Below are 19757 nucleotides of genomic sequence, written 5' to 3' on the forward strand. Positions count from 1 at the left end.
TGTTCCTTGTTCCAAGATAGTAGATAACCACACTCTACACCTCACTTCTTTGGAGTGCTTCCTTCCCTGGTGAAGGTCATCTTCCCCAGCTATAGTTCTCAGACTAGCTCATAGAATAAACTCATCCCAATTTTGATTTATAGATTGATTATTGATTATTTGTGTCAACAGGATTAAGAGAAACAATAAATGGAGTTCAGGGTCCACCAAAGAGAGGAGCCCAGGTAAACACCTTCAGCTTTCAGTTGAGATGCCCAAAGGGGTACACCCTAGTATTAGGGGTGAACCAGAAACAGACCAGTTGTCACAAAGACCAAAGCCTGGCCTCTAATCTGCTCACTCCCTGATTAGGTCAGATATACTGCCACTTCCTAACTGCCTGCAAGAAGCAAAAGCCAATCTTTTCTGGAAGATATTTAATACCATCCAGAGCCTCAAATTATTTACAGTTCATCATTTACAAGACCAGGTAGTCAAACAAAAATTGCCTCATATACCAGGAGACAAAATAAAATGGCCAAAAAACAAGAGAAGAAAATACATAATAGAAACAGAATTATAGAGGTTCCACATGTTAGAGTTACCAGAGAGAGATTTTACAATATATTGGGACTAATTCAAGAAATTAGATGACAAGATAGAACCAAATGGAAATTCTAGAATTACAATATACTATAACCGAAATTAATTAGATGGAAGCTTCAGAAGCAGAATAGACATAGCTGAAGAGAGGATTAGTAAGCTGAAAATGGCCAGACTGATGTACGATGAGAAAAAAGGATGGAACATACAGAAAAGGGAATAAGAAATTTATAAGACAGGGTGAAATGAAATTGTGTTAAAAGTAGTTCTCAGTAGCAGAGGTGCCTGACCGTAGTATGAAATTTCCTGCCTCAATAAAAGCAAAAACAACCAAAGAGGGACAAGTCCTTAAAAGCTTAAAGTTAACCTGTAGTTGTTCTATTTATATGTAAACAGAATAAAGGAGGAGAGGAAAAAGATAATAGGAGAGAAGCAATATTTGAAGTTGCAATGGTTGAGAACTTTCCAAAACTGGCTAAAATCTTCAAAGCACAGATTCAAGAAAAGCTATGAATCTCAAGCAGAAAAGATACAAAGAAAACCACAACCAAGTGCATGATAGTAATGCTGCTGAAAACCAAAGATAAAGAGAAAAATCTTAAAATCAGTCAAAGAGAAAAAAATCAGTAATTTTAAGGAGCAACAATAAAAATAACATCTGACTTCACAGCAGAAGTTAGAAGACAATGAATGGCAACCTCAAATTGTGAAAGAGAAGAACTGCCAGCCTACAATGCTATGCTCAGTGAAAATATCCTCCCCCAAATTACATGAAATAAAGACATTTTCAGACAAACAAAAACAGAAAATGTATCCCCATTAGACTTACACTAAATGAAATACTGAAGGGCATTCTGTGGGCAGAAGTAAAATGATGTCAGATAGAAGTCACAGGATGAAAATGCAGGAAGGAGTGGAGAGCAACAGACAAGGTCAATACAGGAATCAACCTAAATCTAAAGGTAAATATGTGAGCTAATATAAAGTATGTAAAAACAATAAATATAATGTCCTGTGGATTTTAAAACATAGAGAGAATTAAAATACAGAATAACAATATCCAAAAAAAAAAGGCAAAATGGAATGAAAATGAAGCCAAAATGTCCTATTATCATTGCATTGTCTGAGAAATGGGAAAGTTCCAATTTACAGTAAATTCCAATAAGTCAAGGATACATGTTGTAAACTCTAGGGTAGCCCTGAAAAGAATATTAAGAACAGCTTGTATAATTAACAAATTCATGGAGTGAGGGGAATAGAATAATTAAAATATTTAATTAACTTAAAAGAAGGCAAGAAGGGAGGGAAAAAGGATTATGAAACAGGTGAGACCAATGAAAACAGAATAATAAGATGGCAATTTAAATCCAAATATACCAGCAAAATCGAGTTTATCGTAGTGTCTGTGTTTATAGGGCAGAAACCCGTAGTCAAATTACAAATAGCAAATACATTTGTGCAAGGTCACTCGTGTTATGCATACCCACAAAGTACCAACATTGATGAAGACAACTTAAAACTCATAACGTGAAGACATTCATGGCAAATAGGTTTACAGGTGTCGTCAGTTAAATGAGTATTTAAGATCACTCAACGCATAAGAAAACTTGAAATGCTGTGAAATTTTACATCCATATAGGAAAGAAACTTGAGAGTAGCTTTCTCAAATAATCCTAAACATTTATATGACATTACCAATAACGAGTTATAAAAGAAACTTTTCTAACTTCTCATTAATAGACCAATTTTAATCAACCATGCTAGAAGATCGACTTATCTAATTTCTCTATAGAAAAGGGTATCACCAAACTATTGTAATTTTAAGAGGAGACAAATGAGGATGAAGCCAAAATATTTAAGAAAATGAGTATGATAGACATGTCAGGCAGTTAATTCATTGATATTATGTTATTTTTCTGGATTTTGTGATGTTCATGGAATTTATCAACTTATTTAAATTGTAACTTACTGTGATTTCTAAATCTAATATGTGAATTCTAAATATTTTAAAACATTCACGTCTCTACCTAACTTTGTATTCACAATTTTATTGGTTTTTCCTCCAAACAGTCCACATAAAACCTAGAAAAGGCCTTGTCATCTAGGGTTGGGACCATCACTCTGTTAACATCAAAGGAAATGAACATGATTCACAGACCAGAATCCACTACTCCAGGTTCACTCAGTAGGACCCACCAGAATTCATACATTCTTTTATTCCTTCCTTCATGCATCCATCCATTCGTATTCAACAAACTCTTGTCAAGCACTTGCTACAGTTTAGGAACTGTTCTAGTGTCAGAGAATATGCTAATGAATGAGATAGCCTCCATTTTTGGGGGGCTTATATTCTAGTGGTGGAAGACAGACAGTAAACAAGTAAACAAACAAATGAACAAAATAATTCTCAAGAAAACAATACTGGGTGATATTTACCAAAGATTCAAAGAGATTTGAAGACATACATCCATACAAAAACTGTATGTGAATGTTTATGACAGTTTTATTCATAATCACCCAAAACTGAAAATAACCCTGATACCCCTTAACCAAAGAATGGATAAACAAATTGTGGTATATCCACGCAAGAGAATACCACTCAGCAACGAAAAGGAACGGTCTACTGATACATGCAACAACCTGAGTTGAAAGATGCCAAACTCAAATAACCATATACTGTATGATGTCATTCATATGATATTCTGGAAAAGATCAGTGGTTGCCAGGAGCTGGGGATGGAAGAAGGGGATAAAAAAACAGGGACATAAGAGAAGTTGGGGGATGATAGAAATGTTCTATATCTTGATTGTGGTGGTGGTGATTATAGGATTATATAAGTTTGTCAAAATTCATAGAAGTGTACACCTAAAAATTTACTGAATGTAAATTATACTTCGATCAACCTGAAAAAAGAAACTAGATGATGGAATAGTGTTGGTCATTCCTTTAGATTCAGTGGGCAATGAAGGCCTCCTACAGAAGGTGATATTAATGGGTAAAATGAACCAGTAGCCTCTTAGAGTTTCCGAGGCAAATCAAGCCATTTTAAGTAGCAGCAAATATCAGATACTAATCACCCAAATTTCAAAGTTGACTGTAATAAACAAAATACTTTGTTCTATTACTGGGAGGTAGAAAAAGAGAAGTGGAAAAAAAATTTTTTTATTCTGCAAAACCTGTGTTTTAATTAAGAGAGAATTGATGCAAACCCCATACAGCAGGAGGATTTACAAGTGCAAGAATGCAAATTTAGTCTATTTTCAAAGGATGTTATTGACACACACCATTCAAAAAAACCTCACCGGGGAGCCCTTTCAGGCTATGCTCTATGTTTCATGATCAAGTTTGTGCTATTTTTTGCTTCCATGCACATTAGGTTGCCAGAAATGATAATTAATCACATGAAAGTCTAACACATTAAAAGATAGTGTATGAGAGACAAGGTCAAAGTTCTTTGCTGCCCTTCTCTCCACAGCACTCCAATTGAAAGAGCCTTGCTGGGAAACCCCACTTCCATTGCCCTGCCCTCTGAGCACTCTTAGAGTCTGCCAGCAGCTGTGACGATCCATCACTGTGGCGAGACATGAGTTGAGTTCCCTTCCAGAGAGGCAGCATGTGCTTCAGAAAAATCATACTATAGAGACGTTATGGACTGGTGGCTCATGTAAAATCTTCTAACAGAGGGACTTTCTGGGAAAGATGCTTTACAAGAAATCAAATTGTCTTCTCTTATGAGAAAGGGCCAATCTCCTTGGAATCAGTGAAGCCGGGTCTCTACAACAGTAGAGGATCCTTTGGAATTACTAAGGTGATCCCCTTAGAAGGGGACCACCTTGGAGTCACTCAGGGTATCTTCCCTCAGAACTGTAGGGTTTGGGATCAGTAGGTCCCACTGTCCAGAGAAGGAAAATGGAATCAGATGGTTTCTGGAGTTGATGGAATTGATGGTTTCTGAAGAAAAGTTTCCTGTTCCCCTGAAGAAATTGGGACGAGGAATGAGGAGAGTAAGGTTCTAGTCTGATGCCACTCTGAATTTGTTGTGACAAGGCCAAATTCCATCTTTTGGTCTCTGTGTCAAACAACTTTGAACTTTAAGATGACTTCTATTTGTACCTGCTGGATGTTATCATTTTGTCATTGCTCCAACACCAACCAAGCTATAGTTCCTGTCCTCTTACTAGATGTAAGATGGGTCTGGGTGTTGTAGACAGCACAGACCCCACAGAGCTATGATCAGGGAAGTAGAAACCACATGTATAAAAAGGACCTAGAAATACAAGCTAGGATAGATTCAGTATTTAATGAACAATAGAGGCAAAAACATCTTGGGAAGGGGAAAAAATCAGTGAAAGCAAAAGATCAGGGAATGCTTCATAGAGGAGAAGGGACTTGAACTGTGCCTTGAAGGACTGATAGGATTTGGATAGATCGAGGGAATAGAGCCCAGCCATTAGGGAGGGGGAAATGAAGTGAGAGAGAGAAGTCAGGTGGCAAGTGTGGGAAACAATGAGAAGAGTTTAGTTGGAGCAGTGATTATTCTGGCAAGTCTTGGGATAGAAAGGTAGATAGACTGGCAGATGGAAGAGAGCCTGGCAAAAGAGAATGGAGGGATCAGACAGAAGTTCATAATGCAGACCTGGAGAGTGAACCCCACATGAATTCTTCAGAAGGTCTCAAAACCTCACCAATTCCTAAATTCCCCAATGCCTAAATTTCCCAAACCCATGACTGGTGATTGTATTGGGCTGCCTGGTTTCTTCCCTCTTCATTTTTGGGTATCTTCCAGTAGAAGATATTTTACAGACAAGAAGAGCCCATGCAGCTGGGAGGCATTTGCTATTTGCCTTTCTGAGGAATCCTGATACCCTCAATGAGAGAGAGCAGCTAACACAGATCTTGGGAAAGAGATTTGGACCCCAAGGCAAAGGGCAAACTCTCTTCTGCACTGTAGACTAGAACTTTCTGCAGTGAAGGAAATGTTCTCTATCTGCGCTGTCCAGTAAAGTCACAGCTATTGAGCACTTGACGTGTGGCTGGTGTGACTAGGGAAGTGAATTTTTAGTTTTATATAAATTTAAATAACCACATGTAGTTAGTGGCTACCAAGTTGGACAATGCAGCTCTAGATGTCAGGAAAGGCTGAATACTACATTATCTCATAAATTCCTTGCAATTAATTTTAAAAATCTGTACTTCAAGAAGTTTGCCTAAAGGTAAAAATTTCCTGTTTCTTTATGTATTCCAAATCGCAAGAGAGGAGGAAACTTATGAAGAGTTTTTCCATGGAATAGAAGAAGGATCATGGTGCAGTGGAACTGCTGTAGACATCTGTCCTTAGGATTCATTCTGCCAGCTCCATCCTAGCAGGAAAAGCACTGAATAACAATACCGAAGCAGGCACAATATAACTTGGGGATTGTATGCTGTCAACATTAAATCCAGCTTTAAACTTTATGCTTACTGGAAAAGAAAAAGCAAACTCTCCTCATGCTTTTTCTGTTGAGGGTCCAATTCAGGCCTTAAGTTCCATTTACATAATACTGAGGCACCTAGTACAGAGATGGGCTTCTAGTAGGAAAGACCAGTATGTAAAAAAACATATCCATCCATCCAACTATTTATCTACCTATCCAATCATCTATCCATCCATCCAACTATTACTTATCTATCCAATCATCTATCCATCCATCCATCCAACCATCCACCTATCCATCCATCCATCCATCTTCTCATCCACTCACCCACCTTTCCATCTATCCATCCATCCACTCATCTATTTATTCCCACAAATCTATTTATTGGCTCAAAAAGAATAGCTTTTCTCTCATTTACCCAAATATGAGAGCTTAATAGAGAGAAACAGATAAGAAGCAGGTGACTGTGTGATATATTTTTAAAACTATGCTTTCAGATAAATTTCGAAAAGGGGGAAGAATAATAAGGAGAAGAAAAGTATGCATTAATTAACCATAATTTTAATTAATCAATATTTATTGATCACCCATTTGGTACAAGGAACCATGTGAGGCACTGTGGAAAATATAAAAAATCTCCACTCTCACCATTTTTATCTACTTGAAAAGTTAAAACAATGGATACAGGAGAGGCTAAAAAAAGACTGATGAGTAAAATACTTCAAAACAACAAGATGAAAGATGTCGCAAGATAATTCATGTCTCAGATAATAAGCCTCATGTTTAGAAGAAGGCTGGAAATTCGGGCTAGAATGGTCCAAATTAGGGCTTTAAAGAGGAGGCTTAAGCCAGATTCTGAATGATAGGCAAGATGACAATTAAAAATCAGAAGATTTTAAAATTTGAAGGGACCTTAGAAATAATCTAGCTCAATTCTATTATCTTACAGACGATTCGACTAAGGTCAGAGAGTTAAGTGACTTGGTCCAACTTCCTTATGTGGGTAGTAGTGGCAGAAAAAAGCCTAAAATGCCTATTCCAAGCCCATACATTCCATGGGATGGGGAGTAAAGTCTTCTAGTTAGGAAAGCAGAAAGCATTCTGGAGAGTGGGTGGGACACAGCATAAGCAAGGAAGCAGAGTCAGGAACTCGTCAGTGTAACCACTGTGTTATGAGGACATCATCGTGTCTGTGAAGGGAAGAAAGCACGGAAGGAGACAGATGGTGGGGACCAATAGTGAAGGGGCTTGAACGCAAATCTGTAATCAGTCAGCTGTGTCAAACCCAGAATTCTGGATTCTGGGACTGCCTTGCAGTCTCCTATTGGTGGCAGCAGTATAAACTTTTCTAGAAAATGCTATTCTTTTCATATTAACAAAGACTCAAGTTCACCTGGGGAAGGGGAGAACTGCAGAAGGGAGGCTGGGAATGAGTACTGGCATTGCTGGCCAACCTACAGGGGGCAGGCTGGATGATTATCGCTACACTGGTTCACACCCCAGAAACTCTGAGTCAGTGGATTTCGGATGGGAGCTAGGAATCGGTGTATTTTTAAAGCTCCCCAATGATTGCAATGACCATCCAGCTTGGAGGGTCTTCTGGTTCACCCTTTTACCAATCTATCGAATACAGACGACTACTTTGGAAAACTCTTTGATAATATTCACTAAACATATGCTCCCCATGACCCAGCAATTCTACTCCCAGGCATATACCTAAGAGAAATAAACACTTATGTTCCCCAAAAGGCATAAATAAGAATATTCAGAGTGGGTTATTATCAACCCCAAGCTGGAAACAACCCAATGTCCATCAGTATTAGAAGGGATAAATAAACTGAGGCATATTCATATAATGGAATACTACACAGCAATTAAAAAGAACAAACCATTGCTATGTGCACCAACATGGATGATTGTCACAGACATAATGATGAGCATAACAAGCATGATTTCATTTATGAGATTAAAGAACTGGCAAAAATAATCTACAGTAATTGAATTCAGGCTAGTGATTGCCTCTCTATGAGGCTCTGTATTAACTGGAAAGGGGCATAAAAGAAACTCCTGGGGTGCTAGGACTGTTCCACACCTCCATCTGGGTGGTGGTCATGTTGTTACATAGACATATGTAAAAATATATTGAACTGTACCCTTGTTCAGTTTACTGTTGATAGATTATACCTTGTTGAGAAGAAGAAATATAGATATTGTGCGTGTGTGGATATTTACATATATATTTGTCCTGCCAACCTCATGAGGTTGTTATAAGACTCCAATAGCTCTTAAAAATGAAATAAAGAGATAAGTACAGGCTTATATTATTTAACTAGCTCAATATCTATTCTTGTTGAAATTGGTTAGATGCACTGCCTATGATTCAGGTGATCCACCAGCTTTTTGAAGCCTTAGCAAAACACGCAAAGTTAGTTATATGAAAGCTGACAGTAATTTCCGAACTTGGGAAGGACACGCAGTAACTATAAACTTACCGAGAAAACACTAGAACTGCCACAGGGTGCAACCTGGCTCTTGAAAGAGCCTTTCTGCTGATGGTGAATTTGGTCTGCTTTGAAACTCCAGAGAACAGTTCCCTGCAGCTGCATCTTTACATTGCACACCCTCACTCTCCTCTCTGCCCCCTTCCCTCCTCTCCCCTCCCCAAGAAGACAGTAAACGCCATCTGTACCACTGCACTCACCAACCTGGAGACCAAAATCTCATCTTCCCATCAAGAAAATGACCCTCATCCTGAAGTGCCCTTGGCCAGTAGTAACGAGCCACACACCTGCCTGCCTGCTCCAAAGTTTGCCTGCCCTGAATCAACACGTGAAACTGCCTGTGGTCAGTAGTGCCTGGCGGGCAAATGGTCAAGGTTAGAGCAAGCTGGAGCTGAGTGGGGGTGGGGTGGGGTGGAGAAGCCCTGTCCAGCTGGTGCGATGTGCAAACCTAGTTTCTGGGCTACTCTTTTTCAATCTTTGAAGTTGTCGTGTGTGTCGAGCAGTGTACTTTAGGCAGCTAAGTATAACATGTCTACAAACACTGATAACACTATCTTTATTTGTCCATTACTCGACAAAGCCGGGTCACCTAGGGACCGTCTGTTCCTCTACCAAAGGAGAATCCAGCACGATATGTGTTAAAATGTGGCACATTTTCTTCAGAGTATAAACTTCCAAGAGCCGCTTCTATGCCTCTCCCGGGCTACGCTCTCAAATCCTTTATCTTTAACATCATAACATACAGTTGATTTTAAAATAAAAATTTATAGTCTCTGGTTTATTGCACCAGTTTTTCTTAATTTGACCATATTGTCTCTGATGTATCTGGAATCTATTCATTATTGTGTCCAACTTCTAGAGCTCAGAAGTACATAAGATACGTTCAGCAATTTGTGTGAACAACCTGCAGCTATTTCCTGACTGGTTAATTCAAGCAAGTGGTTTTTACATGATAGACGCTTCAGAAATATTCAAAGAATGAATGTGAATTTTTAAGAGTGAATAAATCTGAATTTTAAAGCATCATGTTTACTTAAGACATGCAGTTCACGAATATGTATATTTCCTGGAATCAAACATTGTACCGGACTCCCCCTCGACAAAACATCAAAGGCACTGGCTATGGAGGTACATCAATAAAGATATTCAAATTAGAAATCAACTTTGAATGGAGCTTTCCCAAGGGGAAAAAATCCAAATAATGCTTGATTTCACTTAAGAGATCCTCAGAAAAACCAGCTCACAAACTATTCAGTGACGGAAAGCCAAATACAAAATCAGCTGTGAGAAAAGTTAAGCTGTCTGAGGAAAATGAATTTCAAGGAAATGTTGCTTATTTTCTCCTCGTGGTGATCTCCGAAGACTCTGAATTGCTTCTACGAAACATTTGCCTGAGATTTAAACTCCATGAGGTGTGATTTTGTTTTCTCATCAATCAATTAACTTGGCAGGGAGGGAGAAGTTAGGAAAAAGCAATGTCAAATGGATTCGTCTCCAGGAAATGCACCTCAATCTTATGTGAGGAGATGTTTTTGCTCATTTGTCCCCTTTCATCCCCGCCATCCACTACTTCTCTTTTTTAAACCAATGTGTCAAACTCAAGAAGCAATCCCCAGAACAAAAACACGCCCGGAAGGGAATCTGAGTTTGAGTAAAACTTCCCTTTGTGCAAACAGTTCTGTCTGTCCCAACATGGTAGCTCATTTACCGAGGCACTGACCACCCTCAGAGAGAATGTAACTTTCCTCGGGTACTTACCTGTCTGCCGAGAGAGCCGTGAGTGTGAAGACAGACACCCCCACGGAGGTAAGCTGTATAAAGGGGATCAGTTTGCAGCCAATCCTGCCAAACAGCCATCTGTCTGCCAGGTACCTGCTGGCATCCACGGGAGCACACGTTACCAGGAGGAGCAAGTCTCCCAAAGCCAGACTGGAGATGAACAGATTCGGCACATTTCGCATGGACTTCACGGTACAGAAGATCTTGATCAGGGTGATGTTGCCAATGAGGCCTATCAGAATGATGACCCCATAAATTGCAGGGATGACATAGAGGATCCCTGGGTGGAACCAGTCGTCGTTCGTGGGGAGATCCACACTGTGATTGGAGACGTTGCAGTGTACAAAATGGTCCACTTCCAAGTTCAGAGGCAAACAATCATTTAGAGCCATCCTCTGGATTCCTTCCCACCTAAAAAGTGCCCTTAGATGCTGTTTCTTAACTTTTGATTTTGCAGTTGGGTGAAGATGAGAATAAAGTCTGTGCTGGGCTCTTTATCTTCTTCAATAAAAATACTCTGCGTACGTATATACTGTGCATTCAAAACTGTCACTATTTTGATGCTGGTGCTGCTCTGGCCTTCACATGACCAATGCAATACATCTCTAAATTCAATAAGGTAACAACAAAAACTCAGCCAACAAAGGGCTTAGAAGGAAACCCACTCTGTAGCAACTCTTCCTACCTCCATTCTAGTCTGAGTCTCCCTGGCTGCAGTTTCCTAAGAACTTTTGGCCTGTTCTTTTCACACGGCATTTCCTGTCTTTCCTGATATTTAGAATCTGAAGGTTTAAAGTGGGTAGAAAAAAACTGCACTGAGAAAGCCTCAAATCCTATAGGCAGGATGCTTTGCACGTCACCGGCTTCACCAGCAAACGGCAGCTCGGCTGAGCTGAGGCTCTGAAGAGGAACCAGGTCTACTTATACGCAGAGAATGCCAGCCCCCTGCTGGACAATTCAATCACTGCCCAGTCGGCTGTTCTCCCCAGATGAGAATCAACCAGCAGACTGCAGTTGCTACATCTATGTGGCTTAATAGATGCCTTTGACGTCTCATTTAAGAGGCAGCACCTGCGGTAGGTATTTAATAAGTGTGGCTAGCACTCTGCAAAGGCACTGGAAATCTTTCTGATACTGTGCCCATGAATCCAGGTGGGACTCACATCCCATTTTCTCCTCTTTTCCAATATGTTAGAGTGACATGTTAAGGTTGCTATAAAACGAGGTCTGTCTCTGAATCACACGCACACTGATGCACAGGGTGTCCGTGCGTGAGCTGTCCCCACTCAGCCTTCCCACTGTCTCTTTGCACCGGGACTGCTACTGAGCGAAAACAGGCACAGGACTCATGCCTTCAACCTTCAGGAACTGACGTCTGGAAAAAACCAGAAGTAGAACGCACACATGCTCTTTCCTGTAGATTTGCCAGGCCATTCCTGTTCCCTTTACCAGGGAGAAACTAAGTCGGGAGCCGGCTGTATTCTTAACTCTCAAAGATCAGTAGTCTTTTCCAGAAAAATGGGTCTTTTGTCACTGGATCTAAAAATTATGTGAACTGGCATTTTGATGCAGTTATTGGCAATTTTTTATTGAATTCTTGCCACATTTTATAGTAAATTTCCTCTTCAGCTTTGAGTGGGAAATGAACTATAAAGGAGTTACAGCTAGAATACCAAGGAATTGGGGAGTAGAAAGAAATAATTTAGAGTTGATAGGGTGCTGGGAAAGGCTTTATTGAGGAGGTACTAGGAGATTTGAGCTTAGACCTTTAGGCAACAACGTATAAATACATTACAAGGGTGTATCTTCAAGACATATGTGGAGGCAGCTCTTCCAGGTACATCACAGGAAGCCAGTCACTAACAGGCATTGCCATGTGAAGGTTTGGTTTTTCAGGATCCATAAGGAATAAAGAAGCTTGCACTTATCACCATGCCAGGGCCCACCAAGAAAACCTTCAAGTGTGTTGTCTTGGGAATTTCCAGTGGCAGTCTACAACTCTGAGATGGCTGCCATGCTCCTTCCATAAATCCAAAGGGCTTGTGCTCCTCTCAGCCATCAGTAGAGAGTCTGACGCTGCATGCCTGGATGGGGAAGAGCTTCTCAGTGGAGACCGCTATCACCAATAATGAGTCCGTAACCACGAGCCTCGTGGTGTCGATTAGTTGCTAGTGGTATAGCTAAATAATGCAGTATATGGGCTCTGTGCTGAAATCCTGGCTCCCTCATTCATTGCCTTGGCAAATTACTTTGTGTCTTAAGCTTCAAGTTCCTTGTCTGTAAAGTGGGGATAATTTGTGAAGTTAAATGAAATTATCCATGTTAGGACTTCATAGTATTTGGCATATAGTAAGTGTTCAATTAATATTAGCCGCTATTACTATACTATTATTGTTGTGATTGAGAGAGATTGTTGTTGTGACTTTACTTTGGAAAAGCCCAATAAGGTTGGAAGAGCAACTGACTTTGGGTCAATAGGCCATAGATCCTACTCATACAGGTGAATCAGCAACTCCTCCATTTACCTGAAAGACATTTCTCGAACATCTACCAGTTTCCAGACACTATGCAAGAGTCTGAGGAAAATAACAAGGAGATACTTGTTTTGTAAGACCTGTCATGATCCCAGCTACTCAAGCTCATAGTCAGAGGACCTGGTTTCAAAGAATAACACAAGAAGTGTTTTCACATAGATTCTGCAAATGCTTTTGTTTGTTCTATACTGGATTAGTAATTTTGCTTCTTGAAAATGCTGTGGTGGCTTTCTTTTCTGCTTATTTACCTTTCTTCCTCTCAATGACAATGATTGCTGCTGGCATTGTTTTTGTGGTCATTACTGGAAGGATAGCCTTGTATGAATTATGCCGAAACTCACTGGCATTCACCATGCTCAGATTAGAAGAATCAGTGAGGCATTGAACTGCCCAGGGTTATCCCGAGGATTTCAAAACAGAGGCAGCAACAGCCAGCACCTGACTATAATATTACATTAAACCTAGATATCTTTGGGCCTTTTAACCTTCTGAAAGTTCTCTGAGTTTTATTTAAATAGAAATAAACTCTGGCTTCTTAAAACAGAAAAAGTCACAGCAATTTAGACCCCATCCCCTTCCTAGGATGAAGCAACTACCTTTTCTCCAGAGAAGGTGACATTTGATCTTAACGGTTGAGTAAGTGTTTGGCAGGACCTTTTGAACAGAGAAAATAGTATGTGCCTAGGATAGAGGCACAAAGGAAAGAGCATGGTGTTGGGCAGGGGTCTTGTTCTATGAGTCCAGAAACGCCATCCAGAGTGGAAGAGAGGGGCTGCGGAAAGAGCAGAGTGAAATGCAGCTAGAGGCAAGTTTGGGTGAGATTGTGAGGGATTTTGTATTCTTGTTAAAAAGTTTGGTCTAGAGGGCATATTTTTGCTTCACAAAGAGGACTCCTGGCTGTTGTTTCCCTTTATTTCTTTAGACACCCCTTTGTGCTGAGTCAGCCTCACTTCTTAAATCCAACGGGGCCATTAGTGTTTCTTCCCATGTAAGTTAAGCTGATACTGATAGATATTGATTTCCCATGGCTGGTGTTAGCATCATGTGTTCCACAGCACTATAGACTCTTCTAATGGTATTTTAGGAATGAAGATATATTGAGGTTCAACACCTAACATTTTCTGAGATCAAGGATGTTTTAAAAAGCTAATTAGAGAATTCTGATGTCATTTCAAGTCATTAGCCATAATGATTCTTTCCATCCCTACCATTATGTGTCACCTTCCGGCAGATCACCAAACATACTTAGACATTTGCTTAGCTTTTTCTTTAATGGTGAGCATGAGATGCCTTTGACTTATGAAAGTGACAAGGAACAAATACAATACAAAGTCCCTCTCCTCAGAGACTCTAGTTTCCGAATAGAATTGGAGTGTGACTCAGCATCCTTTCTATGTGTCGGGGCAGGGGTGTCACTTCTACTTCTATCTCAGTCAAGAGAGTCACATTTTCCATTCTTCCAGAGAAGTGGATTTTCTGCGGGACTTGAATATGAAGGGGGAAGTGGCCTGGTAGAATTTGGGAAGATGGGTGGACTTGACAGAACCAAAGAGAGCCTCCTCTCACCAGCTATGTGCATGGCACTGTGTCTTCTAGTAGCTGGCATTCCTGGCAGAGTGACAATGAACATACACAGGCAAGATAAATTAATTATAGTGTGGGCAGAATTTGTAAGTGGAACCAGACTAAAGAGAAGGGGATGCTCCGGGTCTGTTTGAGAGACAGTCTGCCTGAAACAAAGGTTTGGAGGGGAGTAATAAATGAGAAATAAAGTAGATTGGATCTGCTGGGGAAGACTTTACACATGAGGTTTCAGGTTGGATTTTAGCCTATAAGACACTGGTTCATAAAAAATCATCAAGATTGCCTGAGGTGCTTCTTAAAAATACAGATTCTGGGGGCCTACCCAGCCCTACCAAATCAGAATCTGCGGGGATGGAACTCAAGAATCAGTATTTTGGGGCCAGCCCCGTGGCCAAGTGGTTAAAGTTCTGCGCACTCTACTTCAGCGGCCCAGGTTTGCAGGTTCAGATCCCAGGCGCAGACATACTCTACTCATCAGCCATGTCATGGAGGTATTCCACACACAAAATAGAGGAAGATGGGCACAGATGATAGCTCATGGTTAATCTTCCTCAAGCAAAAAAAAGAGGAAGATTGGCAATGGATATTAGCGCAGGGTGAATCTTCCTCACCAAAAAAAAAAAAAGAATCAGTATTTTTCATGAGGTCTCCAGGGGATTCCATAACTCTACTCTGCTGGGGACCAATGATGCAAGCTGTGTATGACCCAGAGATCATGACACCATGACACTACTTGTGCTTTCTCTTCTGCAAAGGGAGAGGGTGAGCAAGGAAACACGTTTAGGAGATCGGTGCTACAGGCCCTTTCTACCCAAAGTGTGGTCCTTGAGCCAGCAGCATGGGCATCACCTGAGAGCTTGTTAGAAATACAAAATCTCAGACACCACCCAGATTCCTGAATCATAATCTGCATTTTAACAAGAACCCAAGGGACTGATGTGCACATTAAAGTCTGAGAAGGGCTGATCTAGGCGTTAATGAGATCTGGTAGAAGACGTTATGAAACCAGGACAGGAACTGGGAACAGATAGGAAACTAGAATCTCAAGTTCAAAATGGAACAAGCAACTGGACCAACTCGAAGCTGGATGAGGAATCACTGAATTGGGGCTTTTTGATATCCCTAATAATGGCTGGGAATTGTCCCAGACTGCATGGCAGGTGAACTGTCTTTGCCACAGTACAGGGGCAAGAATCCCACTACAAATGTAGGGAATACAGGCAATGGAGAAGCCCAAGATGGTGAATTATTTTATTTTAGGCTTGTGACGAGAGACTAAAGAGTAAGGCAGGAGGGAAGCCACTCTGGCGGGAAATGCCGCATCTGGTTTTCGGCATGTTGACTTCACCATATGAACAAGGGAAAGTAAGGAGGTCAGTGGAAATCAGAGCTGAAGTCTGAAGGCAGAGAGGTCAATAATTAAGAGGACTGCCTGAGAACTAGGATGCTGAATGCCAAATAGTTCAAATGTGTAGAGGAAGGCTAGCCAAGAAACAAGTGAAGTTAGGCTTTAAGGAGAAGGTCATGTGGTGAAAGTCAGTGGGTACTGAGCATGATTCCAGTATCATATTTGTGACAGCACTGTGGAGAAACTGCTGAAAAGATCCCAGCACCCCTTGCTTGAGAAGAATTAGAGATGTCAAATTTTCATGCTGTAGCAGGAACAAAAGAGACAGATGACTATATCCAGATCCTACAACTCTGGGATCATTTCAAGTTCCCTTCTCTTTTCTTAACATTCTGTGACTTTTCATAGGGTTCGGAAGCTTAGGAGAGAGATGGGGGAGTCTTTTGAAATAAAGAGTCAAGTTTCGTTTTGAGCCACAGGAAGTTGCAGAAGTAAATGTAGATGCCCAGAGAAAGCCTAGAGGGGGAGACCAAATCCTCAGCCAGACCCAAGGCTAAGAGAGCACCTGGTACAGTGGTTGTAAAATACATCCACCAGTTCTTGGCACTCTTTCCTTCTAGAAGGGGAGATTAATTTCCCTCCCCTTGGGTGTAAGTTGCACTTAGTAACTGGCTTGTAACAAATAGAATAAGGCAGCAGTGATAGGGTGCAACTTCCAAGGTTAGATGACGGGACATTGCAGCTTCCTTTGTGCATTCTCTTGGATCACTTGCTTTGAAGGAAGTCAGCCACCATGTCATGAGGACACTCAAGTGACCCTATGGACAGGTCCACATGGTGAGGAAATGAGGCCCCTTTACTATGTGAGTAAGTCATTTTGGAAGTGGACCCTCCAGCCCCAGTCAAGCCTTCAGATGACTGCAGCCCCAGCCAACATCTGGACTACAATCTCAAGAGACACTCTGAGCCAGAACCACACAGTCAAGCCATGCCCAAATTCCTGACCCACAGAGACTGTGAGTTAATAAATGTTTTTGATTTAATCCACTGTTTTATAGCAATTTGTTATGCAGCCATAGATAACACCTGGTAAGTAGAATGGATGGAGAGGAGAAGAAAAGAAAACCACCAAAAAGACAAAATAAAGCAGAAAACAAATAGCAGAAAAGGCGAGTGCTATAAACCTGAATTGAACCTTGTCAGAGGAGGTGTGAGGGAAGGGAAAGTATGGTCAAATCTAAGAAAAGTTATACAGACTGAAATCCGTTTGTTATTCAGTAACACTGAAGTTTCTTATCCATATAAAATATACGTATTTTTAAAATATTATAAGTGAACTGAACTTTCTTGCCCAGCCACTGTATACCTGGAAATGAGACCATTTATATTCCATTTCACCACTTGCTCAGTGAGCTTGGGCAAGTCAAATCAATTCAATGAACATTATTTGCCACTGAACTGTTCTGTGCCATAGATTCCACCTCCATAAAATACAGGGGCAATTTCCCCTTGCCTGTGCTCTGACAACTTGAGGCATTGGTACCACCCAGTGGCACCTAAGGCAACAGAGAGTGGCACCTTCCCTCTACTCTCAGCCATCTCACTTTCCAGCTCTTTCCTCCTCTCTCCTGGGAGAATTCAATCCATGTGCCCCTTGACCCTCTGAAACACATCCCTGTATTATTTCTACCTCTAATAACAGATCTGATAAGACAACATGTCGTTGGGATGGGTTCCTTGTTAAACTTTTTTTTTTGGCAGGGAAAGATTCACCCTGAGCTAACATCTGTTGCCAATCTTCCTCTTTTTTTTTTTCTTCCCCAAGCTCCAGTACGTAGTTGTATATCCCAGTTGTAAGTCATTCTAGTTCTTCTATGTGAGCTGCTGCCACAGCATGGCAACTGACAGCCAGGTGGTGTGGTTCCATGACCAGGAAGCAAACCTGGGCTGCCGAAGCAGTGAGCACCGAACTTTAACCACTCGGCCATAAGGGCTGGCTTGAAACATTTTATTTTGAAATAACTTTAGATTTACAGAAAACTGGTAACAATAGTACAAAGAGTTCCCATATATCCTTCACCCAGTTTCCTCTATTGTTGACACCTCCAAAACTAAGAACTTAGCGAGGGTACAATATTATTATCTAAACTACAGACTTTATTCAGATTTCACCACTCTTTCTACCACTATCATTTTCTGTTCCAGGGTCCAGTCCAAGATACCACACTGCATTTAGTCATCATGATTCTTTAGTCTCCTTTTATCTGTGACAGTTTCTCAGACTTTCCTGCTTTTCATGATCTTGACCCTTTGTAGAACATCCCTCCATTTGGGTTTGTCTAATATCTTTCATTATGAGACTGGCGATATGGATTTTGGGGATTAAAACCATAGCAGTGAGGTGCTCTTCTCATCACCTCATATCAGGGGGCATGTATTAGTAGCTGCTGTAATAAATTACTATGAGTTTAGTGGCTTAAAAGAAAAGAAATGTATACTCACTATTCTGAAGCCCAGAAGTCTGAAATGAATCTTACCGGGTTAAAATCAAGGTGTTGGCAGGCCTTATTCTTTCAGGAGGCTCCAGGGAGAATTGTTCCTTGCTTCTTCCAGCTTCTGGAGGCTCCCAGCATTCCTTGGCTGCTGGCCTCATCACTCCAATCTCTATTTCTGTCATCACGTTGCCTTCTCTTCTTCTATAGTCAAATCTATCTCTGCCTCCCTCTTATAAGGACCCTTGTGATTACACTGGGCCCACCCAGATAATCCAGGATAATCTCTCCATCTCAATTGCATCTGCAAAATCACTTTTGCCACATAAGGTTTGCCGTACAACATAGTCACATGTTCCAGGGATCAGGATCTGGCTATCACTGGGGGCCATTACTCAGCCTACTGCAGGCTACATGATATCCATATGATTTATCAGTGGTGATGCTAACTTTGGTTAAGGTGATGTCTGCCAAGATTCTCCACTGTAAAGTTGGGGGGATAGGTTCCTTTTAATTATTAGAAACACGATTGTGCTCATGCCTAAAATAATGGCATTGACATCACGTAGCCATTCAACACCACTTCATTAAGTGCCACTCGCTGCCAGACCCAGTTCCAGGCCCTGGAAACACAAAAATTAACAATCAAGGGTCCCTTCCCTCAATGATGTAGTTGCCTAACTAGGACAAAGTTTTCAATTTCTTTGAAGAAACCTAGTTTACAAACATACACAAAAGCTTTATGTTTATAAACTAACTTTTCTTTTAAACCATCTGGATGCTGCTTTGGTGACAACCTTTGATTGTATAGAGAGTTTCAGGTCATGTGAAAATGGAAACTAATTTTCTCATACTTTCTGAAGTATAATTGGACTTTCTGTGACTATTTCCCAATTTTATATGCCCTCTTGGATTTTCTTCCCAAAGGTGGAGTATTATCTCAGGGGCAAACCAATAAAAACGCCGTGAGGTTTCTCATGAGAAAGTCTGGCTTTTACTGTTTCCAGCCAGCTTTATGGAAAAGGCTGGGATGCACCTCCAGAGTCTGTGTGCTCGTGTAACTAGCGTGAATCTCCACACCTCATATTTCACCCTTTTTCTCTGGCCTGTAAAATAATACACCATGTTCTTCTCTAAGGAAGATGCTAGGAAACAGGATTACCCACAGATTTTTCTCCAGATGCCACTAAAGTACTTCAAAGTCAGAGTGGTTCCATGGGAACTCTCACTCAATATAAAAACTCTGTTATTTTTACTGCTCGAAAGAGGCTTACCTGAAATTAACTCCAAGTCATGTCTGAAATATATATCCCATACCAGGTTCTTCAAGTCAAATGCTCTCGAAATGGAACAACGGAGAGAGGGAATTTATCATTCAGATACTGCAGAATCCAAGCTTTCCCTCGCCTTACCACAATATATCAGAGGCAGAATCTTATTCAAATTGCTTACTAGCTGCCTGGCTTTGATGAAATCGCTTTTAAACTCTCTATGATTACATTTTTCTTCATATATAAAAGGGA

The 19757-nt window shown here is 40.8% G+C and overlaps 1 protein-coding gene across 1 annotated transcript in view; it reads right to left on the reverse strand.

Annotated features, from left to right (window-relative positions):
• Positions 1 to 10668, reverse strand: part of GRPR (gastrin releasing peptide receptor) — a 30375-nt gene extending 19707 nt beyond the window's left edge. The window contains exon 1 of the mRNA XM_046673136.1: positions 10256 to 10668. Within this exon, the coding sequence (XP_046529092.1) occupies positions 10256 to 10668 (413 nt within the window). The remainder of the gene's footprint in view (positions 1 to 10255) is intronic.
• Between the last annotated feature and the right edge of the window lie 9089 nt (positions 10669 to 19757).

Source organism: Equus quagga, chromosome 10, assembly GCF_021613505.1.
Source record: "Equus quagga isolate Etosha38 chromosome 10, UCLA_HA_Equagga_1.0, whole genome shotgun sequence".
In the NCBI taxonomy this organism is placed as follows: Eukaryota; Metazoa; Chordata; class Mammalia; order Perissodactyla; family Equidae; genus Equus; species Equus quagga.